We start from the raw sequence: 27,998 nt of genomic DNA, 5'->3' as shown, positions 1-27,998 counted from the left end.
ATGTTAAAAGAAAACGGAACGTGTTTGATAGCTCGGTTTGTTTGACATTTTGTATGGTTATCTAAAAATATTCCAAATTTCAATTGCCTAAACATAATCGTTTAAGTTATAGAAAAGTTATAAAGCAGCTCTGTTCCTATTTATACAAAAAAAATGTCTGCTCCAACCGAGTTAAGTTTCGATGAAATACTTAAGTTTATGTTAGCACACAATGGTAAAGTTACAAACCACGAATTAGTGAAGCATTTCAAAGTTTTTCTTATGAATCCTGAGATGAGAGGTAAGTATAATCTTAGGTAGGAATGAGATTCATCGCCAATCCTTGATACCGGCTTCACTTTCAGACGAAGCAAGAAGTACTTTCAAAAAGAACGTTAATGCACTCGCTATAATAAAAACTCAAAACAATGAGAAATGGCTCATACTCAAAAAGAAGTATATGCCAAATAACGGTAAAGATGTGGAAGAAGTCAGTGAGACTAAAGCTGAGTCACCACACGTGGGCTCTCTTGACACGCAATTAGAGTCTGATCCCCCACCACCTCCAAGGCCGCCCTTACCAGTTCAACTTAATCAGGATTTCAGTTTATTGACTAATCTTATACAAGATACTCAGTGTAATCCAATAAGCGAAACTCAAGAAAGCCTTGCTTCAGTGCAAAGTGAAGATGTACCACCAAAAGTCCATCCGAGAAGGAGATCTTCAGAAAAAAACTTGGAAAAACTGTCAAGCCCACAGACACAATCTCACCGTACCTCTATACCGAACAATGAAAGTGTTGAGATATCTGAGACCTCACAATCTACTTTGACTTCATCAAGAAGTGAAAGTATGCTGGTAGACAATGAGCACAAGATCTCAGTGAAGGAAAGAAAGCAAATGTTCAATCGAATGGCCTCAGAAAGTGATGTCTTGAAATCAAATAAAATTGGTACAAGTTTCAGCACAATGGTAAGTTCTAAATTTTGTTCAACGTTTTGTATTCTACTTCTAAATCAAATACTTTGAATATGTTATAATAGACATTACAATTTTATTATATATTTTTGTAGTTACATATCTTATCAACATTTTATTTATTTTGAATATTATTTTTATTGCTTAGATGAGTGAACCAGTTCACAGTTCATCTGGCGACAAGTGTATACAGCAGCCCATACACATCACAATGTGAATGTTGCTGCCCATATTGAGTCTCAGCTCTATGTCTTGATTGTATAATAATGGTGTCAATGCATTTTTTTCAGTTTGATTATTTTTATCAGGCATTCCTTCGTTGTTGATGTCATTCCTAAACATGAGTCAAGTACAAATTTCATTAGATAGATTGATACCTACTTGAAGCATTTTGCCACTATTATATTAATTGTATTTCTTGATATAAATACACAAACTAACTTATCCTTTAGCCTACAATGACTTAAAATGTTTGTTGTCAGTGACAGTCGCAGTGTTTGGTTTAGGGTTTGTTAATACACTTTAATGTAAAAAAAAAAGAATAATCTAGAAAAAATATTCAAAATCTTCATTCTAGTAGATCAACAATGTTTGACAAACAAATTAGTCTTTTAGTGTGTTTACTTAATTGCTAAGTATTTATGGTCATAAAATACTAATATAATATGCGCTGAATACAAGTAAAGCGGGGCCGATCTTTGTAGTGAGGCTTGATGAAGACCTATATCCAGCAGTATACGTCTGTGGGTTGATAGTAGTAGTAGGTAGTATATAATATATAACAATGCATGACCTATATTTTAAGGTATTGGCTATTTTCTTATGCTTTTATAAGTTTGATTAAAATACAGTTTTATGATATTCACTTATCTAATTCATTTCTTGATCATGCCATTTAAATATTTTATGGTTTTGATGGGCATAGGAGATTGAAGCCAAACTATATTACATATTATTATTAAATATGAAATATATTAGGTGTTAGGGATCTGCTTCTTGTTTTGTCTTTGTTAAACTATATAATTATTATTTCGTGTCCTTTATTATAAGAATGGATTGCGGTGTGATGTATAAAGAAGTGGTGCATCATTAATACCGTCTGAAAATTTTTTATCCTGTAAAATAATTACAAAAAAACATCACACACATGTTTCTTTTATTAGTTTGTTTAGCATTTTATGTATCTTTGCACACACAGAAATAATTGTTTGTTTGGCTTGGATTTTCAATTTCACAACAAGAGGATAAATCATAATTAATGTCCTGAACATTTCACAATATTTCAATGCCCTTGAGCACCATATGTCGAATTAATATGATTTCTTTAGTGAGTATTTTGTCACACTTTAAAATTTTATTGGCACCTCTGTTTGTGGTATGTTGATGAACTGCACACTTGTGTATACCGTTTTTCTTAACATACGCATGGCATCTGAAATGTGTCTCTTAGTCTGGCCTATGTTTTATCACTACTGCAACCAACTGCAAAAGCAGTTTTAATTATGAATAATAATAATGTTACTGGTGATATGACCTCTTGTGAGTTCGCACGGGTAGGTATCACCACCCTGGCAATTTCTGCCGTGAAGCAGTAATTTGTTTCGGTTTGAAGGGTGGGGCAGCTGTTGTAATTGCACTGAGACCTTAGAACTTATATCTCTAGGTGGTTGGCGGCATTTATCTATGGGCTCCGGTAACCACTTAACACCAGGTGGGCCGTGAGCTCGTCCACCACCTAAGCAATAAATAAATAAAAAGTGATAAAATTCCATTTAAAAAAGTGTATGATGTAGGTACTTATGCTATCTACATTTTTATGGATACCAAAGGTAGATGAGCTTGGAACCCGCCCGTTGCAGTACTGGTAATGCGGTAGCATAGCCAAACTGTTGCTTACCGTGAGGACTCATTTCTCTAAAGGAATAGGTGCTTAATAGGAACGACTTTCCCGATCAAGGAATATCATTGTGTAATAAAAATGAATGAATTTTTTATTTGCCTGATTTGTTTCTATAAAATAAGTAATGTAGATTCGCAAGGCCCCCTTATTTTGCCCATTTATAGTGCTCAATTTTCTTAATGTTCAGAATAATATCGGACGGACTTCCGAATTTCATACAATTTTTATTTATAAAACACAATTTCAAATTGGTATAGCGATAGAACAGATTCTCTATAAAATCGACAAACGCACGATGAACGTTAAATTAACAATAACTGAGATACTTATAATTTGACTGTCTAAGCTGAGTCTTAAGAGAGAGAGAGAGAGAGAGAGTATTCTTTATTGTACACCAAAAAACAAATAAACAGTGCGATACATTAAAGACAAAAAAATACAATTGTCGGTCTTATCGCTAAGAGCGATCTCTTCCAGACAACCATCAGGTGGACAAGAATCATTTGGAAACGAACTACGCGCGGTGTACCATTCCAGTGAAATACATATACACATACATACACACATACATATCTCCGTAAATATACATACAATTAATACAAAGTATTATAATATAATAATAATTATTAAAAATAAAAAATAATTAAATTTTGCTTCTTTACACATAAATAAGAATAAGCAATTTACATATAAAATATACTTAAAATACCTTTGAAACATATACAATTGAAGTAGATACCAATTTCAGAAATCTACCCTATCACATATTAAATTGGTTGACTATTATTTAAAAAATGCTCCTTAATGAGGCGTTCTAGATATCGTGCTTAGGCATAATTTATCGAAAGTTCATGCAAGTTATTTATTCATTTCACACTATTGAACAGAAGGTTATGACGAAACTTTCAGTTAATAAATTCCATATTAATGCTCAGAGGAATTGCTTGAGATGATGAGATGAAGATGAGAGTATCTTATTTTTAACACCGTATGATTATCATAGAAAAGTTCGCGCCTATAAACAGTAACGGCTGCCTTTAATATGCGTTTGCAGACATTTTGTCTAAGAACCATCCAACTCTGGAATTAACTATCCTTCGACGAGGTTTGAGTGTCCTTCTCGGTAGATTAAGTTATATCCTGGAATATAAGGACTTTGAGGGAGAGTAACCATTTCTCAACACGTACACCGAAAGGTTTTTTCTAAGAGTTAACAGAAAAGACAAAAAAATTAAAATGCGAGTAAATAACGAGTAAATAATTTTTGGACAATGTGATTTGAAGAAACAGCCCCCAGGGCCACCTGTTTAGTCGGCTGACAATCATTAACAAATATTTTGATCCAAAGCAATGCGATATAGACTTTAATTAGGCCGTGTTTTGACGAGATATTAATCAATATGTGTGTTTATCAAGGTATTCTTTTTCAAACAGGATTAGGTATTTTATTTCCGTTAAATTATTAAGTGAATTCTTTTAGATATACACAATGTGCAGTAATGTGGGGATATAATGCCTTATAACGTTACTTATGCCTAATTATTAAAACAAATTTCGATAAAATTCCTTGTCGATCCGTAGTTGCGTGTTATTAGTTTAATTCTTCTTCAAACGAGGCTTGTGGAGAGTATTAAACGGTAGGCAGCGGCTTGGCTCTGCCCTTGGCATTGCTGACGTCCTGAGCGACGGTAACCACTCACCATCAGGTGGGCCGTATGCTCGTCTGCCAATACGGAAATAAAATAATAATAATAATAATAGATAAATATTAAAAATATTCTCATAATAATCGTAATGAAATAATCCTAATATTATGAATATCTATGAAAAAAAAATGTAAAATAGACTAATACAATATTCGACTACTATAGAACATGACTATGAATTGCTTAACAGCTCCTTAAACGTTAAAATGTAGCTCCGGCTTTTAGGGGCAAAAGTTTCCTGACCGTCGACACCTGGTGTAACTAATTGAATTGTAAAACCTTCGTCATGGCCTTTTGGCGGTCAAAATGATGTCGAATATGATTATTATCGATAATAAATTTAGTGATCGCGCCGGGATATCGGAACGAAACGGGAAATTGCTAACGTTTATAAGTTTAAACACACCTTTGGCCTTTTAAGTAGTTTTATAAATGACGAGTGAGATCCCGAGTCCTTTATTATGAAATAATACTTTAATTGCCGTTTTTTTTTATGACACATACAATATCAGTACACCCGAAGGGCATATTTTACAGAGAGAGAAAAACAGAGGTATATGTGTGGCGAGTGCAAAAAAATGCTCAATAATAATTTCGCATCAAATGAACGAGACAACCCCTTACACACTGGGGAAGCTTACATGACGAAAACAACAAAAGCTTTTAATGGCAAGTATTAGCTGTATCGTACGCTTCGGCGCATGTAATAGACCTTGAAATTGCCACTATGAGCTTTACGGTTTAATGAAATAAAAAATAACTTGTTGTTAAACATTTTAGCAGAACTTCAAGATCAGTAAATGTCGAGTTCTCAACTTTTTCTGATTTAATGTCAACGGGCCTACTATGCTGCATTAACAAGTACTTGAAACTTATAAGCAGTTAGTTAGCAATACCTTTAACACCATTTAAAATATTTAGACACGCTAGGAGTTCACTTAGGCACGTCTAGAAAGCAATAAATATTAAATGAACAATCCGCTTCTCACTAATATGCCACATTGCCACCCGTCCAAGGGAGAATCCGACACATAAATCAACACTGAAATAGACTGACGATGTATGCACACACTTCCGCTCGTCAATTTGTCTTATAAAAATGTTAAGATTTTGACGAAAGTCCTCTCACGCTCTGCTATAAAATAAAAATATACATATTTCGAAGTGTATAAAATATTGTAAGACGTCAAAGATTTATTACAAAAAACAAAGCGAGTCGTAAATGTTTTTTTTTTCTATTTTGGGAATTAATTCTTTGACACATGAGAATTAGTAATTAATTAACTTTGAAATAATTCACAATCCTGTCCGGTATATGTCAATATTTTCATCATTATTCACGGCATGTGTTGCATTGAACAGAGACTCGTGACTTGTGGTCGATTGTCCCTCGACAATTACTATCGTGTGGCACAAACGCGCACGTGCACCATTAGAGCCCTAAAAAAAGGTCATTCGTGATTTGCACTAGGCATTCAAAATGTCTTGATCCGTTAGAAAAGGCACGACAATTTTCCTCGCATATTCGAATGTGGTATTAAAGTATTCTAAACCTTGTACACTTATTAGCAAAGTGACGATGCATCATGAGATGTTTTGATTTAATGGCATCAACAATTTAATTTAGTTTAATGGATTAATCTATGCCGGTTAACCAACGACCTTGATTGTTAGCCGTTCCAATTTTTACTCGTAATTGAGTTAAAAAGACTTTAGTTGAAAAAGTTTTAAAATTCTGTTTACAATTTCTCGGTATTACGGCAAACTCGAAATTCAATTCCTCTTTAGTAGCTAAGCAACTACTAAAACTTTTTATTACCTCCTTAAACCATGAGAGGGGTTTAATTATAGATCTACTTACTTATAATGTAAAAGAACGAGATTCTAATGGCTGGCATAGGTTGTGGGCAAACATACACAAACTATTTGAAGCAACGTTGTATACTTTGTAATGACAAGCAAATAAACTTGATTTGAAGTATCAACGTTTTGTATAAATGCATAGTTATTATGCGCGATGAGGTAGATAACAGTGGCACGGTCTGTTGCAAGTTGGCAGGAAAATATGACCGATTTCATTGTTCTCTCGATGTTATTCGGGTCTGAGAATCACTTGCAGCCATCAACAACGCGGATGCCACACTTAACGAGCCTTGTCGAACTGGAAAATAGGAACGAGTGAATTAGCCGTCAGCTATTGAATGATAAAACCGAGACGCGGCTCATATGTATTCTGACGATTAAACAATTGAATGTCTGAGATCGTAACGCGGCAACGTTTGCGAAAGTAGGAACTTGTTTTTGCAGCGAAATTCAATTTGTAGAAACGATGTGGTATGTTGAAAGTGTTTCGTTGTGTTTAAAACCGAAACTGCACCAATGCGGGCCGGTCGAAGGCGCCAGTCTCTTGATAAAATCTTATCTTCTATCTATACAATAGGCTTTCCAGACTAATTCTTTATGTCCGTTTTGTGGCCGATAATATAATAATTAATTAAAGCACTGTACGTTTTTGGTCAGGGAAGATTTATTGATTGGTCAGATCCATATAATATGTGAAGTTAGGAAGTAATGACGTGTATGGATCGTAATGTCGTGCCTTCATCGTTGCCACCATAATGTGTCTCAGCGCGAACACCATGACCCGTCCGACGTCCTGTTGAGAGCCGGGACGCACGCACGCCTGGAGTTCTCCGGCAACCAAGAGTCAAAGCATTGCTTTCAATTATATTCATTATTTTTAAATGCCTTTAACGACTTTTCTATTTATGACCATTGTTGCCAAACATGTGTCTCATTTACAATCAGAGCATCTATTTTTACGTACATATGCGTATACAAAATAAAAATGATACAGTAGATAAATAATTGTATCAGAAAAGTACGTGAGTTTTCATTTATGAACAAAAGTATGAAAATATTCGTTGATATATAAAAATAGTTATACGTTTGTGAAGTTCTTATTTTAATTGTTCGAGTTTGAGCAAAATCTAAATACAGTCTTAATCTTTTATTAAATCAAACACATCACATTAAGGATGTTATCTTGTCAATATCCAAGTCCCTAACAGTGAGGCCAATAGTGTAGACATAAATATGTAACGACAGGTGGTAAAGTGGTCATGCTGGGCAGCGCACGCCCTGCACGTCGGCCACATACATCATAACTTCGTTATAACATTACAGAAAAATGAACTGTATAATGCACCACTTATGGTTTTTAATTACACTTTATCATATAGATTACTGAATACGTTTTGAATCCTGCATTAAACGCAGCGCAAGCCTGAAGACGGGAGAATTCGAATTTATTGACCATTAATTCAAAATATTATTTTCACAATATAAGTACTCATTTATTAATTTTGAAATATTAGGTTCCGATTAATTTATATGTGTCGTTAGGATATTTATTATGTATGTAAATATCGTCTTTATTTATTTTAATTCTAATCAATTCTTTTCAGTATTGATTCATACTGACCGATATAGTGATTTTTCTTTTCGTAAAATTAATGTGTAGCCGATGTCATAATAGTAATTCCATTTACAGGGTACCGACGAGGAAGACAGGATTTCGGTAAGATAAGAAGCTGCTCTATTGAGATTGAAAATAACAATTTAATTTTCTTGTATTAAGTATAGCCTTATTTCAGCTTGACCAGAAAAGTGAGACAGATCCTTTGGATTCCAAACAAAAGCAATGGATATTGTGTGCCGCGAGAGGCGAGTATCACGCTCTTGCTAAAATGTGCAAAGAAAATGCAAAACTTGTGAAGACCAAGGTACGTTGCAATACTCTTCAGTTTTTACGAATTACTTTACGATACCGTTAAACTTTAGTGCGAAGAAACAAAACTGGAAATGACCCAAAAAAATTGCCAAAACTCGAACAGTCGAAAGAATTTTGACGAAAAAATTGTGATAAACGGTAACGGATGTAGTTGTCCCCTAGCATTTGGTTTAGCGTTAGTTAAGCAGTGTGAGAGCACATGTCCAAAAGGTGTGCTTCTAATTGGGTCTCGGGGAGCAAGGCCGGCGCCGGTCTGCGCCCCCCACCGCATCGCTTACTATCTTGACATATCTCCGGACGTAGTCCCTTATTTTATTTTACGAGCCATCTCTCAAACCCTGTCTTTTTTCAATCCTACTATAATATTGTGCTTATGTTCGCGCAATTGATATATTGATGTCATATAAACAGTTGGATTGCTAATTCTGATAAGCATTCCTTTGATTTATAAATAATAGATGAATTCATTATAAAACTTCTCTTCAGATGAGGTATGTTGCATTGGTATTAAATCTAATGCCTGCGAACTTTGATATGAATCAACAAATAGAAATATGTACTTTAAATTCTTGCATCGAAATGTATTTTTTTTAAATGTATTTATAACATTTTGTGAAACAGATTTTTCGTCTGTATTTTCTTAAATCGTAGGTAATGCAAACGTTTGTAAGAAATCTAGCTCTTAACTGGAATCTGTCGCCACGTCGTCGCATTCATTACGAAGCACATTACTTTTATTGAATACGCAATAAAAAGGGTAATGATAGCCTTCTCTTTTATTGATTCGTTGTAAATCAAGGGTCGACGCAATTGGATTTGGATTTTATTGACATCCTCTCGTAGGTATATGAATAGTTGTTGAACAGAGCTTAATGATAATTACCCAACCATGTCTTTGGAGGTACGTTATTTCCAGGTTTCGTCTTGAATAAAAGTTTATACGTCTGTGCCTTTGGATTGTTTGAAATTAATCTTTCCTTGATGTTATTGTTACGACGCGTTCTTGTGAATTCTGAAATGCTATTTTCATTTTCTTCTATCCGTGACTAATAAAGCAACTGTAAATATTGTCAGACAATATGTAACACGTGTTTGCTACTGCGGCTTGCTGCTCGACATTTGTCGCCTTCCCTCTAAAAAACACTTTGATGCTTATTTTCGTATTTGCCGGACTTGCTGATAGAATTATAGATTTGTGGAAACGTATCTGTGTGTGGGTTCTTATGTTATTTTTTATTGTGCTCCTCTTCCATCTCTTTGAGACGGGTTATTTAAATGTCAACGTGACTTCCTATCTAAAAGAGTTTGGCTTAAATACGTAAACATTATTAACTGGAACGATGATCAGCGGTGATAAATTGGTCGTCTTTAAAATTTTTGTAGCACCTCATGACTTTCTCGTTTACAGATTGTTAATTTTTATTATAATATTCACTTGAGAACTTTGATAGTCAAAAGGAGCTGTCAGCTTAGAATTATATTAAATTTTGATTTGACTTTATCTTGTGATTCTTTGTGTTGAAATGTAATGGATTTATTTAAATGTAGATGTTACCCATTTCGTAAATATGAATATATTAAATGCTAGCTCAACCGTAGGACAAAAAAGTGTCATAGAAATATAGAAAAGAGCGGGCGAAACAAATTCAACGGCCTTGTTCATTCGTGTATTTGTGATATTTACAATTTGTTAAAAGGCTAATTTGTAAATATTTATTAATTAATAGTAAAATAAAATCGTCTGGAGCGAACGCGTCATTCCCTGGTTGCTGTCTGCTTAGTTAAGACACGATAGAACTAGGGTAAAACGAATAAGTCCTTTTCTTCTTAAACGGTGATAAGATGTTGTTTAGCTACAAGGACAAACAAACATTCTATACGTGCAAATATAATAATGTTACTCTTTTTTTGCCAAACTTGGAAGCGCTTAGATAAACAAAATGTACTTCTCTTATTACAAAATCAGATAACATGCTAGTCAAACTTTTTCAATGATTCTCGCACAAACTTTTTCAATATCTATTAAAATATTTGCGTGACTCATTGGTGAATAACGCAAAACAAAACTTATTAGATTGATGTTTTTTACAAGGCATACTTATTTAGGAGGTATATGTAAATGTTTAAATTTGGGTATCGAGTTGAATCGATTACTTTTCGTTATTAGACTTAATCGATAATCTCCGTATATAAACCTCTTTTGAACAAAAAAAACCTTCAACAAAATCAATAATTTCACTGTTTCGTAACGATCGTGTAATTGTGTTGATAAAGATTTGTTTGGTCAAAAATAAAAATACGAAAGCTCGGCATTATTATTCTTGATTTATGACCATCCGATTTCAACCGGGGCGGAGTTGTTGATCCAAGTAGTTAAATCTAAATGATTGGATGTTAGTTGCCGTACCAACAGTTATATTGATACGAACCAATAATGGTATTGTTAATTACATTTATATCGGGTAATATATGTAAGTTAAAATATATTGTTTTCAATTTTGGCTTCGACTTGTGGGGTTGGATAAAGCATATTAATTAAATCTATGTAGTTATTTAATATCTCCATATAAAATAATACCGCAATCCGATTTACAACTTAAAATCGGATGCTATTACAACAGTTTTTTTTTCCGATGGCGCCTGCCACGTCTGGGGTGTTCTATTTCAACGCAAAAAAGATTTCCAAACATTCGTCTAAAATTTCGGTTGCACGGGCTATTAACACCAAGTCGACGATGGGAGTGTCGTTGCGGAAAGCAATTTAAGTCCTGATTTATTCAGGTGCAAGCCATCGGCTCCGCTAGCATCTCTTAGTCTAATTAAGTCAGTGATTTTCCGAATGATTTATCAACATTTGAATTTACAACATGCTCGTTGTGGATAGTGCCATTTAATTGACCAATTAACAGAGTTTTAGATTGATCTCGTCGCGAAGAAAGTTTCAGCGTGATAAATAAAATTCTTGTTTGATACCTTTCACATTCGCATAGTTTTATATGCGATAGAAATGTTAGTCGGAACACGTACGCTATTTCAAATTAAAATGATCATAAACAATAAGTCGACCCTGGCACGTCGTCGTGTTGCTGAAATCGATTCTTCGGCGAACTCGTTTGTTACGGTCGCTTGTTACTTTGTGAAGTGAGGCAAGACGGCAAGAACTTTTGGTATTGTTTTTTCATCATTTTCAATGTCTGTGGTAAGTTCTCGAAAGTGTCGAACGGCGCCAAGCCGGTGCAACCCGAGATTTGACGCCGCGCCTCGCCTCATTTGACCCGTCCGTTAAAGGCGCGCGCCATTGTTTAGGTATGCATGTCGAACACACATCAGCAGAACTGGCTTTTTTCTGTATCTTATACGTTTAAACGAGCAATTCTTGTATATTATTAATATATATATAATCTGAATCTCGGAAACGGCTCCAACGATTTTCATAAAATTTAGTATACAGGGTATTTCGAGGGCGATAAATCGATCTAGCTACGATTTATTTTCAGAAAATGTTTTTATTCATGTTTTCAATAATCAACTCTTCCCGACATCTATGGGCGAATAATAATACTATTTTTCTTAATTGAGGGCAACTAACCGCTTTAAAGACACAATAAGATGGCGTTATCAAAAAAAAACCGAGCCAAGTTCGGTCATCATCTAGTGTTCAAAAATAGTGTATCATTTTATTTATTGTAAACAATAAATATTTGCTTTATAGATAAAAACCCAAATAAAGACGAGAGAGAACAAATTAATAAATTCACCCATTAAAAATACATAAATATATTGCAAATTAGTTTACTTGTAAATCGACGTCTCTTGGACCATCAACTCTTTCTATATTTAGTTAAATCATCGTCAATGATAAAATAAGATTTTTTTTACGGGTTATTCGGTACTGTGTCATTGAATGAAACTAAATGTTACCTTGACGTCATATGTAAGTTTATACTTTTTCGTAATTTTGAATGAAATAAGAAATTTCTTAATTTGTTCGTTTGTTTGTAATCAACAAATATACAGTTATTACTGTATGGTTTTGCACTTGACACGGATAGAGGTCTCGCGAAGGAGTGCAAGTCACTCCTACAATAAGTGATTTCCGACATGGTGACGCAGCGTATTCATGATGGTTGTTTGTTTATTGGTTCTACCTTACTCGTGTATCGGCCTAATCATATATGCTCATAGTTTTGTTTTTATATGGTCGTTTCATTATAGAGTTCATGGGCGTGTGATGTCGGGCGCAGTCAAATTTGAAAGGAGACAGGTTAGCATTTCTGATGCTTAGTAATTTGGTTCTGGCGCCAAGAGGTGTTGGTATTGCTAGATTGAAAGTTCTATCATTGAATGTTCCTTTGTTTAAACTTAATATTTAATTACAATCATGTTTGTTTTGTAAACGATGATTTGTTAACTTTTTTTTTTTCGTATTAGATCTTTCTCTAGTAAGATCGGCGGTTAGTATGGAACGGTTCACATATTAATTTTTCATTTATTTAGTTATATAGTTTATGGTTTCAACTAGTCGCTGTTGGGTTATCACGTTCCCTTGTGGAGGCACTGGTCGCTTGGAAACGCTTATTTTTTTATTAAACCTTAAACTATAATAAATATAAGGAATTCAGAAAACGAACAATGCCATCTATCGTGTATTAATGTAAACTCGTTTGTAAATAATAAACCTTAATAACTTTATATAAAACTAAGATATCGTGATTTTTTTGGAAAGAAGTTCTTATGGGACGATGCGGAGGGGTACCCTAACCGGGAAAAAACGTCCGTAACGTAAGATTTTTATTAGTAATGCACATAGTGTACGACTAAACTTTGTAATAACGTACAAAAAATAACATATTTTTTTTCATTCATTGACCACGATCTCAGAGCGTTCGTTTGCGCAATACACTAACTCTTATGCAAACAACCGTGAATGAAGTGTACCACAATAAGTTCGCACGTTACCGAATTACCGTGGGCTGTTGCGAAACGTCCAGTTTTATTGTCTTTGTACCTCGAATAGAACTTAAAATTAATATTTTTATAATAAGGAACTTCGTTCCTATCCGGTGTCCCACGACACCACAAAACTTTTTTTTTAGATATCTTAGTAATGATCGAGTCTCTAAAATTTTTTAATAAAATGATCAATGTATATCCAGCAGTTTATGCGTGATACGCGAACGACGGCCGATATTATATTAAAGAACTGCGTAGTTCTCAATCACCCGCTTGGCTGCTGTAGTGGCCGTTCGGCTGGTAGTCCTGTTGAAATTGGAATGACTTCAGGGCCAGCAGTAATCACTCCGTCCTAAAAAAAAATCGTAAACGTTATAATTCACTATGTAAATGTTTTTTCTGTATTCTGAGAGTAAATGAATCGTTTCTCCAAAAAAATTCATATATCTGAACCTGGGAAAGTTTGCTTGGTACATTTTTGGAAAGTTTGAGATGGATTTTATTATAACATTTATTGTAATATGTAACATCGAATAAAATATAGTCGTCGTGGCCTAAAATATAAGACGTCCGGTGCATTCGTGTTGAAGCGATGCACCGGTGTTCGAATCCCGCAGGCGGGTACCAATTTTTCTAATGAAATACGTACACAACAAATGTTCACGATTGACTTCCACGGTGAAGGAATAACATCGTGTAATAAAAATCAAACCCGCAAAATTATAATTAACGTAATTACTGGTGGTAGGACCTCTGGTGAGTCCGCGCGGGTAGGTGCCATCAACCTGCCTATTTTTGCCGTGAAGCAGTAATGCGTTTCGGTTTGAAGGGTAGGGCAGCCGTTGTAACTATACTTGAGACCTTAGAACTTTTATCTCAAGGTGGTAGTCAAAGTTTGATTTTCTGGCAGTTCACACCAGTTCAATCTCACCCAAAGCACACATCGATGTTTTAAAGATAGTTCACGACTCCGACGTTCCGACTTGAATAATATACATAAAGCAACTGTACTTTTTTCTAGAATGAATAACCTAAAAATATATTATCATGTAATCGACGTGTTTAGACAGAAAGAAATAAAAAAATATATATATATTCTCGTGAAAGCAATATTATAAGCTTATCATAGATCAAGAGTAGAGCCATACAATCCTTATAGTTATATAGTGCTAGTGAATAAAGTTTAGTTTCGCAAATCAAACAAATAATACCCTCAATTACGAGTACGAGCATTCTGCCGCGTAGCAATCATGTGTTGTTCCTCTTTTAATACGGTTTCAGACTTCGACATCATAGGCCTATAGCGGTAGTTATCTATCAATACAGAAGATATTTGATAAAAACCCGAATCGCACTAACATTTTCACAAGAAATGCTTGATATTGTTATGATAACCGATCTTTCAGATCTACCCTCTGAATTCTCTATAAATTGATAATGCCGATATTTTCTGCTTGAGCTGTGGCTTTTCTGTCGCCTTCTAGAAATAGACGTCGGTCGTCCTGCGTCTCGGATCGACAGTGCCCTTGATTTATATGTCCTGCTATCATTACGGTCATTTAACCGATGATATTCGGTGTAGAAACAGAAGTATTAGCAGCTACATTTATTGTTGATATCAATCATGTATCATTCACCATGTCAGCTTGTTACTTGGGCGAGTATAAGAGCGCTTGGTTTTGCGACTTTTTATCATTGCGTTTATAAGATTCCAGAGACATTTTCTATGCATTCTGCATGCTAATATTTTCAATAAGTGAACCAATTTGTGTAAGGCTTTCAACGGTATACTGCCATAAACTTGGATTGTTTCAGTAAATACATATACTTCGCAAATGTATATTTACGTGCGAAGCATTGCTCGGTTTGTTATTGCAAAATACGAAAGCACGCTTATTGAAATTCAACATGAAAGGGATAATGAGGGTTGCTTGACGCGCCCTCGTCTTTTGCCTTCAACCAGCTACACAATCACGAGATAACGAAGTCTGAACTGAACACGCGATTAGGTTAACCTTTTCAAGCAATTCTTAATATATGTAAACGATTAGAAAGTTATATCTCCGATGGAAGCCGGCAAAATGAAGTAATACGTACACAATCCTCGAAGTAATTGATGCTGCCTCTCTTGTATTTTTATTCCGAGACAATTTACTTGTTTTAAATGGTAGCATTAAATTTAACATGTGTTTAGAAGAACATCTCATTGACTATCATTAATATGGAACCGTCCTAATAGTCTAATCGTGTATTTATCATGTAACTTAGCATAACTCATTTTTAATAAAAAAATGCCAGTTAAGCAGCAAAGCAATCATATTCGTTACGTGTGTAAGTTTTCAGGACACCTATCATTCCAATACATATCCTGTGTAGTAAGTATTACATAGGACTAAATGAATGACAATAAAGGAGGTATATTTTCTGAGGCTACAGTTAAAAACTGTTTGAAAATATCCAACAATGGAGAGAATGCGAAATTATTTCGGTGAAAATCTTGTATTTCATGAAGAAAAATTTTATACAACATTTTGTATCAAATAAAAATAGAAGCCAAATTAAAAAAAATAGAATATAGAAAAAATAAAATAGAAGCCAAATTAAAAGCATCAAATAAATTCACAAAAACCAACGTATTTGTTAAACGGCAATCTCTTTTGGGCGTCGAATTTTAATTTACCAAAATTGGAGCTATTGTACATGAGGGAGATGGGTGCGCAATTTACGAAACCCAACTGGGGATGCGAGGGAGAGACCTCGCACTTTACCATGGCACATTAATTAACCGAGAATCTACATACGGCGCCGCAACTAGGTACACAGCCCACTGGTGGCAAGAACGTAGATTTACGACTCGTTCGGCCACCATCTATTGGATAAACTAATTGCAGCGCAGAGCTATTGTTTCTAAACACTAGCCTGAATTAGAACCAGCCACACGCCGTCCGATTTGTGAGCTTCGATTTCCATTTGTAAGCAATCCAGGACAATTATTCGATTGCTCTAATCGAGAGCGCTTCCCCATTGTATCTGCGATGCTTTTGTAATAGTTCTGCGATACTGACTGTGCACTGTTTTTCGCCTAATCTGCTTAGTTTTTCTAATTTTGTATACGTTGTTTTATTATTTCCACAGAATGAGCGGTCGAAGGGTAATTAAATGTTTGAAGCGCCCTATTGTGTGAATCTGGTTACGGGGAATTTCTGAATGGTTTTGGGGTTCAGGGATAGGACGCATGTCGCGGGGATGGCCGCCGGCGGCGTACACGCGGTGTGCCGAGCGCGATTCGTCGTCGGTTGCTTTCGGCAATTCGTGAACAACCACCCTTACCGTTTGACAATTTAATTCAAATCCTTTGTTCTATTCGAAGTACTTTTCATGTCGCATTCTTTTGAACAATAAACAAATAGTAAATATTTGAACAATAAATAACGATTCAATAAATAACTATCGTCGCGGTCTTAGTGAATTTGATTATGACTGAGAACATTCTTTCATATGAATCTTTCTTTTACATTTCTAAGAATCATCTAGTTTTCCCGATGCAGATTTTGTTTGGAATGTACAATAGCTATTTAATAAAAAAAAAATTGATAACCGTCTCAACGATAAGTTTTACTAACATAACTAGTACAAAATGTATTCGTGTACTATATTCCACGGTGGGTGTCGTTTAATCCTTAGAAGTGGTGCGGCGACAACTTGTCTCAATTCGCTTTTATCTCGATATGTACGCGTACCCCATCAACTTATCCTAGGGACAAAAATAATATAAACCGAGAGGCGGCGGGGAAATCTCAAGATACTCCGTTAAGCCACTACAATTCGTTGCGGCAATGAGCGGCTTGTAAATCAAAGGGATTCTACATAATTAAGCTCATAATTAATGTAGACGCCTTTATTTATAGGCGCAGTCATTCTTAAAATTGCTCCTGTTTTGATAAGGCGACCCTAAAAGGATGTGATTAACACATGTAACATGTTTAATGGGTGTAGATAATAGCCTCAAGACGAAGCTTCAACTTTTAAATAACGTCCGCAGACTGAGTTGCCGATCCCTTTAGTTATTATTGTTTCGTTAATTATAATTAAACGAAACACTAAAGCTATGTTTTGATACATCTGTAATAAAAATTATCACCCGAGAATTATGTTTCCTCGATACTGTAATTCATAATTAAAATATAACAGATAAACAGGAAATGTTTAATAAAAGCTGAAAAAGCCGCCCGCACGTGATTTACGGTTCGTCCGTGTAATATATGTTCTATATATTTTTGTAAACATATAAAATGACAGCTGGGAAATTCGGATGTCGGACTGAACCCCTGAACGTGAGTGAGCAAGCGGTGTCTAAATGACGCGCGGCACCACTGGATCTCGGCCGGCTCCCTATTAATTTGTTTATATTAGTGACGTTCACTTGCGCAGTCAATCACGATTGTCGTCAAGCGACCGATACACGATTTGTTTTCTAAAGATCTTAACCGTGTTTTAGTTATTTCTGTACAATTGAAGCTTTTAAATTTAGTGTCACCGCAACTCTCGGGAGACACTCCTGAACATTTGTCTCGGGATATTTATCGTTGGAGCTCGCCGAGTATATCATCCGGTCGGCATTGTGGCAATCGATCAGAAGCCGCGCCCGAGCGACTAAATTGATTATTTTTTCAGATTCGGTTAAAACTTTAATCAGTCTCGTTATTTGTAGACTAAACGGGCAGGAAGCTGTTTAAATCGTTATTTAAATTGTAAGTGTGGCTGCGTCGAAGCTCTTCATTTATCTTAATTGGGTCTTTTTTCCCTAAGTTAAATGCGCCTTAATTTACTAGTACATAATTATATTCGATTCACCGGTGACAACATCGGTGGAGACACATTATAATTTGAATTTCAGGTAAGTGGTATAAAACTAATATAAGAAAAAATATATTATTTAAAGTAATCAAAGCTAGTAGATATATGTATTCGTTTTTTACTGTAAATGTTTGGATGTATGTTTAAAACTACAAGGCTTAAGCTTACTGTTAACAAATACGAAATTAGATTAATTTCCTCTAACAAAAATTGACATTGTCCCTAATAATAAATAATTACGCAACGGACTGAAAGGTATCCCTGTGTTAAGGGCCACAGCCGCATGACCTCCCGGGGCAAACGGGGATAAGTATACACCGCACTCGGGTGGAAATATAAAACATGTTCATTATTTTAAGGCTAATTGGGAGAGGCCGCTTGCAGCGTAGTAGGTGCGAGACCTCCGCCCGCCCACGGCAGTACCGAATTCGGGCGCCGTGTAACGACCTCATTACGGCATAAATGCGAATATATATAGACACTGTTTCTGCATTAAGCTGAAGTACTACACTTACTTCGAAACACGTGTGTCTACGGCCTAAAGGCTTCGTCAAACAGAACGCGTAATTAGCGCGCGTCAGAGCGCTAAACTGACGGCGCGCTATGTATGACGCTGAGATGTGTTGTACTACTATGGTAATATACCGTCAAACAGAGCCCCAGTGCTATAAGTACGCAAAGCTCTGTCACGGCGTTAGGACGCTTTGACGTCAGGCGTTGTAATTTTTTACAAATTTTATTTTAGCTTCCGAGTGAATGTGTATTAAAATACTGGATAATGCCCGAAAAATTGATAGAAATAGTTAGCAAATACCCATGCTTATACACTGCCACATCTGAATCACTCGACATCTTAATACTTTTATATTTTCACACTGCTATCGAAAGGCACTATGATATGGCGAATGAGTTGCGTCAAGGAGCATTGGACTCATCTAGTCAATTTGTGTGACATGAAAAGAGCGCGACGTTAAAACGCAGCGCTAAGTACGCGTTCCGTTTGACGAAGCCTTAAAACATCGCGCACCTAGCTCCTCTCGAACTCGAACAATCCGTTTGGTTCCTTCAGTTTTGATGTATTTTTGTGTCGACGATCACAATTCCTTTAACGTTCAATAAAGGTTTTCTATTGTCCCTTTACAAGCCCTTCTTTATTATTACTTTCTTTTAGATATTCCCCGTAAACACCCGAGTTTAGAAAGAGGATTTATTCTCGTCTTTGATGATCTCCCTGCCCGAGGCGTGTACGTTATTGTAAAACTTTTATATTTTGTTGCAGATTGAGCGTTGTTTTACTGAAAAACTTCTCTTTATAGGATAAAATACAAAAGAACTTTACCGAGTCCAAACCCTTGCGTCAAGATTACTCTTTCCACGCAAAACTTTTAATTGATCAGAATTAAAAGGGTTCTTTTCGTAATATTTTCAGAGGCCTACGGTACTATTTTTCGTAAATAAAAATAGCACCTAACTCATATTGATTAATCAAAATTCGTTCTTATTTTATTAGAGTCTAAAACAGTTTCTACTACTATTTTAAACTATCAAGTATCTAATAGTACTATGTAGCATAATGTAGCTGAGTTTTGAGAACGCTGGTAGAGATTATCCATATTTATTCTCACTTATAATGGTGATTTAAATATACTAAGTCGTCAAACTTGTAGAAGAATCATTTTATATATAATCGTTGCCCACCACGCTTGGTATAAATATATCTAGTATTTTATTTTTATTTCGTATTTTAGAACTAATTTAAATTTCAACAATCACAAAAGGCAAACTCATTTTTTTAAAGCTAATTACAGTTCTGACGGCTAAGACTATTCTGTATATAGAACAAAACGTTACGAATTCAATATAACTCAACAAAATATTATTCAAATAATATGCTCCCTTTCCAATCAAGCTGAAGCAATAACGTTGAAGATGTCATATGTTTACCACGCGTACAAACAATTCAAGACCAAAGGCACGCGATAGTTAATCACTATTCGCATCTGTGATCGAGTGTGTGACTATTGTAATTACTTGGCTTGTTGCTTTAAGCTTTATCACGAAGAGGAAAGTAACGCGGCTTCAGACGACTCATCCTCTGCGTATTGAATTTATTCCTCTAAATATGCTTTTTTTTATTGCTTAGATGTGTGGACGAGCTCACGGCCCACGTGGTGTTAAGTGGTAACTGGAGCCCATAGACATCTACAACGTAAATGCGCCACCCACCTTGAGATATAAGTTCTAAGGTCTCAAGTATAGTTACAACGGCTGCCCCACCCTTCAAACCGAAACGCATTACTGCTTCACGGCTGAAACAGGCAGGGAGGTGGTACCTACCCGTGCGGACTCACAAGAGGTCCTACCACCAGTGAAAAATTGATTTTCGAATAGCATCCAAATTTTTTCAACTCTACTATTTATAGAATTTATGAATGAAAACTATTTGATATCAAAATACCTAGTCAGGTCATAAATTCTGTCACATGTTTAATGTAAAATAATTGAAACAAGTTTATTCATTATGTAACCATTCATATACCAAAATTAACTTAACAAAACATAGATTCTTATGACACTAAAGTTTATTCAAAATGACCTCCGTGATTTTGAATACAGGCCTTCAATCTGCGCGGCCAGTCGTCTATCGCAGCACGAACGAGGTCCATGTCAATATCGGCGGCTGCCTTAATCAAGGATGTCTTGAGTGACTCCAAATTAGGATGAGGCTTTGAGCACGCCTTTTCCTCCAAGTGTTCCCATATCTTGTAATCTAACGGATTCAAATCTGGACTGGAGGAGGGCCAGTCTTCGTGCCGGATGAAGTCGATTTCACGCGCCGCCAGCCAGTCTTGTGTGCTCTTCGCTCTATGAGCTGGCGCCGAATGTTGTTGGAATACCCAGTGCCTGTTATTGAACATGGTATGAGAAACAGGTTGCACAAGGTTCAACAGGACTGTATTTTGATACACAACTGCATTCGTTTTTTTTTACACCTTTCTCACAAAAATGTACCTCTGTTAAGCCCCAATAAGAAACTCCCAACCATACCATGAGCGAGGATGGAAAATGACCTCGTTGGACACGCGGAATACGGTTGCTCCTACCACCAGAAAAATTAACCTACAAACAGTAAAAAAAAAAAATTTTGGCTTATTGTTTTTAGCTTTATCACGAATAGGAAAGTAACGCGGCTTCAGCCGGCTCATCCTCGGCATATTGAATTTATTCCTCTAAATATGCTTTATACAATTACTGCGCAGCGCGAAGGTGCCGCCACGGGAACCTATTAAAATATCGAAGATAAGATCACATTTTTAGTGCGGACGAGGTGGGCCGCCCGCTTTATAAACGCGATCGGATACCGACTGCCTCCAAGCTCGCTCACTCGCTTATAGTTTTTCTGTTTACAATTGTTTAATTAAAACCGATCAAACATTCAATTCGATATTGTTTGTAATAAACTCGATATATTTGCTTTTATTTGTAATTTGTTATTTAATTGGCTTCTGATTATGAAGTGGTTAAAGAGTTATTTTTAATGGTGTTTCTGTTAGTCGCTTTATCAGCTTTCTTACGAGTCATGCTGTATGGGTTTGTTATGAGAAGTTATTATAGATTTTATCGACGTCTATTCGTTTAATTTAAAACATGTAGAGATACAGTTAGTTTTGTCTCCGTAATTGTTATAAATAGAACGTAGGCTTTTTACAAGTTTATAAAAAAAACGTCTATTCATTACTTTACTTACACTTATTTGATAATCTAAATGCAAAACGATCCAAGATCGCGAATAAAAAAACGTATACGTGATATTTGGGTGATAAACCAACGATGTGCCTAATTGCCGGAGGGCATCATCCAGTATTATATGGCCACTGACTATAGTTTTTAATTAGGACTCTTACCACTCAGGGTCCCTATTTGTTCAAGCGAATGCAACGAAATGCAAACAAGATGGAACAGAATCGATAAGGGCTATCACGAATGTTTGACTCGTGGTTTTGTTTTTGCTTCAACCGTTAGGAAGATTCACGCTGCAGAGCTTCGGAATCGATTTAGTGCCGCAATCAATTGAGTAAACAGATTTAACTTCAGTTTGAGTTAAAGACAGCTCTAAAATTTACAGATATAAGTAGGTACCTGGAGCATTTAGGGATAAGTACCGTGCATTTTGGTAAGACTAAAGTGGATTGATGACGATGGAAACGAAGATTTTAGCGACACAAAATTTTCGTAACGTCATATTCCTCTACTTCGAGTTTTTACTGTTTCGGAACAGAGGGGCCGGGGAGGCTCTGTGAGTTTTGATAAGATTAATGATGTATCTGTCAACGCAAATTAAAGTTCTCTTCAAGATTTTAATAAGGCTATTGTTAGGCAAAAGTTGGAGCTTCATGTAAATTGCTAAATTTTAGAACGTACTGATTTAAGAAATTACTCGTGAACAAAATATACGGATACTACATAAATGACTAATAATAAAATGAAGTTTTTTTTTTGTTGTTAAAATTTAACTCTAAAAATAATCGTGGCTCGCTGCAGCTTTTGAATCGGTCCGAAATTCATTCATTTTGCAAAAATGCCCGCCAGCTGTTAACGGTAATCGATGATGCGTTTTTACGAGTTACAATTTCAATTTATTGATATTCGTTCATTGTCGAATTATTTATTTGTATCGATAAATGTATTAAAGCCTTCTGTTTGTTTTTTTTATCGCTGCGTCGTTGATGGCTTTACGGTTCAGTGTTAATTAGACGTCAATGATTAGTGGTAGAGGAAACAGTTTATTATAACGGACACCGCCATTGATGACGGGCGAGAATGTAAACATGTTCGTCTCGGAAACGAACAATAGAATGAAATAAAATAAGCGCTGTCCCTTATTGTTTCTGTGTTGGGCCCGTACTGATTTGTAACTTTTTTGTTTTTTTTATTTGTCTCGGGTCTCGAAATCCTGTTGAAACGTAACCTCTAGAGGCATTGACTCGGAGGCCACGCTCAGTCGGATATGTTGGCTCAACTAACCGACGGCACCGAGTTAAAAACGGTTTTTCACATCCCGGTAAGATAAGTGCATTTGCGTGTAACGACAAGGCGCGCCGCGGCGATCGCCCGGTCAGTTCGCCTCAATGGGCGCGCGTTCTTTATTTATATACGCCCTACTGTAATTAAGTATAGTAAAAAGAAATAACATTTGATTTATTCATTTTATACATATAATATATATTTTTTTTCTCTGTTATTAGAATTAGCTTATATCCAAAGTTTTCTTAATTAAAAGCATTGAACAAATACACATACAACCCCAGGGAGTTCTCATTCATTTGTGTACGAATATGATTTGGGAGACAACATATATGCCTTATTAAATAACACATCGCGTTAATTAACTCGTTCCAGGAAAATAAACGTCAAAATAAAACACAAATATCAAGACACGATGTTATAAATGTATCTATCTACCTAATTATTTTTTTTCTAATAATGTTCTCGTCAACGACAAATGAAATAGTACATCTCTAAATCTACTTAAGCTTTTTGCTGTAAACATATTTATAATTGTGAAGGCGATGTACATATCGACCCTTGAAAGGCAAACGTGACTAAGCGACAATAACTGCTTTGTACATAAACGATAGGCAATAACCATATTCGATGCGCAAAAAAAATATATTTCTAGGTCTATTAATAATCATTCAATCCTAGAGCTAAATTCGTTAAAATATTTTTTTTTTCAGGTATTTCAACTTTAAATTAGTCTACTGTAAAGTTCACGAATTGTCGCTTAGTCACGTTTGCCTTTCAAGCGTCGATATGTATTCGCGAAAATAGTGATAACGGCAATACAAACAAACAGTGTACCTACGATGAAGGAACGAAACGAAAATTGAACGGAGCGCTGATAAAATAAGAGAATTTAGGAGTAGAACGTGAGGAATGAGACATCGACGCAAGAGTGCAGAGGCGGTCGAGCAGCTGACACCTGTCATCACGCAATTTATTAGTCGCTCCGAAATAACAGAGTCACTGAACGTTCAAACAAAACGAAGAGACACAACGCTCTATTAAGGACGTATCCACGGGGTGCACTCGTTAACGTCCACAATTAAATTCAGCGTTCACCACGAGGGCCACATTAAAAATTATGCACTCGATTGTGTGTACGTACTTCGTGCAATTCGCAGGACACGGACGGACGGCAAAGTCGCTGCCTCGCCTTTACGACCGCCGGTGAACGGTTCTTTATAATACATTTGTGCATAATTACCAGTTTAATCCGAAAACAAATTTAGTTACTATAAAGCATTAGCGTATTTAAAGGTCATAATTGAACTTAAGTTACAAAGCCGTTAAATTATCAAAATTTAGTTTATTGCGTAAACGTTATGGTTTGGTTTGATTAATTACAAGACAGTACTGTAATGATACACGAGTACGCTTCGGAATAGTGACAATATCCTCATCCGTACGTACTGTGCAGTCGGTGTCATGTTCACCCTCCAACTCGATGTAGCGCTCCAGCGCTTAATAACTGTCGACAAATGTTTGCGTCACTGCGTCTGCAATGCTTACGATAATAAATTGCCTTTTATTTTAGGAATCCACATTCACCATGCTTATAACCCTGCAAGTTTGTCATTCACGATCGCGACACACATTTCTCGAAAATGACATTCGACGAGTGATTGTTTATTGCCGCGAACTTTGTTGATTGAGATTAATTATGGTCGTTTTTAATTGCCTCTCCGTATGATTTTGTTTGATTTTACTGTTTCGACTAGAGCGAGCTGTTTGTTGTTACATTTTAAAATTTCTGTTCTCGTCTCCGTGTCTGTTCGTAATTGTTTATCTGTGTCTTGTAAAGTGCACGTGACAAATATTTGTTCAAATTACATCTCTCATCGGCCGAACGTGTTAACACAACATTTGTTATTTCTTTAACACGCGTAATGATTAAAAGTAAACCGTTTTAACATAATAATAAGTGCTAGTTGTGGTCAGATTTATTAAATAAACTAGCGGCCCGCTCCGGCTCCGCTCGGGTCTTTAACAAAAATTTCAACGTTGTTTTATTTTTTTAAATAAAAGAACACTTATTGTGGCATAACTATAATAGTTAGACATATACTGTCGCGACACATTTTGTAAATAATAATGTGTTCTATAAAGTCGTAGTACATTATTTTATTCTATCATTAATAGTTTTCGCAGGACACACGATGTAAATAATGTTTTAGGTATTTTTTTACACCTTGGGTTACATTACATTAGAGTTCTAGTAAGGATCCCTAATTTTTTTTCATTAAAGATTATAGCCTATGTCACTCGGGAATAGTGTAGCTTCCAAAAAGTGAAAGAATTTTTCAAATTGGTTCAGTAGTTTCGGAGCCTATTCAATACAAACAAACAAACAAATCTTTCCTCTTTATAATATTAGTATAGATAGATGTGAGGTACATACGTTCCAAACGTATGGACATTGAATCGCAGTCATTACCGAGTCCCGTCTCTGTACATGCACCAGGCTTCGCATTGATGGGATATTAAAGTTATTACCAACGGCGAAATTGGTCGAGCGACCGCTGAGGAAGCTACACACGGAGACCTATTAGCGGTATTACATATTTCATATGGTCCATCGTCGAACGACGATTATGGGTGTATTAAAGCCCTATCGAATGCTCTCCCGACCATGGGAATATGCAGAGCCCTCGCTTTCGTCTACGTTTTTTTACAGTTTAGTAGGTAATTCGGTGCCGGGAACGTCTTACGCGTCGTCGTACATTATGGATATTTTTCCGAAACTTGAATCTCTTTTATTTTGCTCATGTCGAAGCGTGAGAGCGGAGTCAGAGAAATGTTATTTCGCTGTAAAAATTGTATTATATCTTCGCTTAAAAAAAAAATTATGCTTGTGACGTCATATGAAACTAAACTACCGTAGGGATGATTGAATCACAAACAACCTACACGTCATTTACAAGTTTCGCTGTAAATAACGCTAATATTTTGTAATGTACGCGTTTTTGGAAACGACTCGCTTGCCACCTTTCGTACTTACAACTGCAAAGCTTAAACTCGATCAGATAAGACTCTCACGAACGCATTGAACACGAATAATGCTACAAATGGTTTTATCAGAGTAAATTATAACATTTGTAGTCATTTTAACTCGCTCAGGTACTATTCGTATAAAATAGGTACGAAACCGTCATAAAAGCTATCGGTATGACCAGGGCCCTGAAACTGCGATACTTTAAGACAAATATTTATTTTGTATGGCAACTAGCGATATCTTGTAGCGGATGCCCCTAAACTTATATCAACATATTTTTAATACATTAAAGTTAATTATTGTATCACTAAACACAGAAAATAACAAATCATAAAAGTCTTTATTTATTATAGACAAATTTATTAAATTTTATCAATTTGTGGTTTCTGAAAATGTATAAAATCACTCAATCACATCAATAATTAAAAATAAAATATAGGATAGGTAATTTGTTACTGCTATCAACAGGAGCAATGAGAAACTAATCGAAGCGAAGCCATCTAGTGGCCGACGCCCGTAAACATATTTGTTAAGTGCTTGAGTTGCTTATCAATAACTAATTTATGTGTATTATCTATGGGTATGACACTGTTCGTACTGAGTGGTGCGACTATGTCGGTGCGCAAATCAAACGGGAGGTACCATTTTCCCCAATTTTTTTAACTTATGAACAGTAGCTTATAGGGTATATATATACGAGTAGGCGAACTCACGGGATTCAGCCTGAGAGGATTTGCAACCATTTGTACTAGCATGAGCGGGGTCACGCTAAATCTCCCAACGGTTCGGAACTAAAAAGATTCTTTTTACCAAACATTTGCCACCTAACGTTTTTTCATAAAATATTTGCCGAGGAAAGAATAATTTATCATATTGTCTTAAAATTAAAGTGAACAAAAAATAAGCCTAATTATGCGTAATCGTTGATGGTAGGGCCTGTTGTGAGTTCGCACGGGTCTAGTCCTCCATCATATCGAAGTATTGAGACATCAGGTATTACAACACAATTAACATTACGACCTCAGAAGTCTCTACGTCGGTAGCGGCCTTGAGGTTGTGAACTCTGTATGTTACCAATTAGTATAACGTGAGTTCGAACAGAGTATGGCGTGTAGAGTTGTCAAAAAAAAAACTGTTGCATTCTAATTTACACTATCGAACTGCGTTTCAACAAATCGCACCTCTAGAATTGAAATGGCTTAACTAAATACTTTAAGAAAATGAGCTTTATACGTCAATAGACCAATGAATATATTGCATTCTATGAGTTTATTAAAAATTAAAGAGTCTCTTTTATTCCAGAAAAGAACAGACGTACTCATTCCGTGTCTTAAACGCTTACCTTAAAGTATTATAACCGAACAACTAAAAAATGACAATTCATCAATTAATTTTTGTGGTTCACCTAAAAATGAGAATTACGGATTAAGCCACTTTAATTGTAAGGGTGCGAAATAGACTGTATTAGTAATTTTCATTTTGAAACGATTAAGTAATACGTGACGTGTGCAATCAATGTTGTGACGTGCTAATGTTGTTTCTTTTTTTTTTTACATATTTTTGTTGTTGTTTCAGGATCCTTTTACGGTAAGTTTACATAGACACGACATATTGTAATCACCGGATGAAGGCAGTAATTACGCGGCATGTTATGGAGCTTAATAAATATTTTGAATATTAGCTTCGGTAAACGGCAAGGAAAAAAACTTTTTTAGTGGAAATTACATAACAACGCAGATAAAGGTAGTATTTATTTTTCACACAGTACTGTAATG

The 27,998-nt window shown here is 35.7% G+C and overlaps 1 protein-coding gene across 1 annotated transcript; it reads left to right on the top strand.

The window, feature by feature from the left end:
• Window positions 1-15: 15 nt before the first annotated feature.
• Window positions 16-27,998, top strand: LOC114244502 (uncharacterized). Its single transcript, XM_028176332.2, has 5 exons — window positions 16-280; window positions 345-952; window positions 8,118-8,144; window positions 8,221-8,349; window positions 27,799-27,998. The coding sequence occupies exons 1-5, from the start codon at window positions 154-156 to the stop codon at window positions 27,838-27,840; spliced, it is 933 nt and encodes a 310-aa protein (XP_028032133.2). The 5' UTR covers window positions 16-153; the 3' UTR covers window positions 27,841-27,998.

The sequence above is a fragment of the Bombyx mandarina genome, chromosome 01 (genome assembly GCF_030267445.1).
Source record: "Bombyx mandarina strain Sakado chromosome 01, ASM3026744v2".
NCBI lineage: Eukaryota > Metazoa > Arthropoda > Insecta > Lepidoptera > Bombycidae > Bombyx > Bombyx mandarina.
This window is presented reverse-complemented; position numbering and strand designations above follow the sequence as displayed.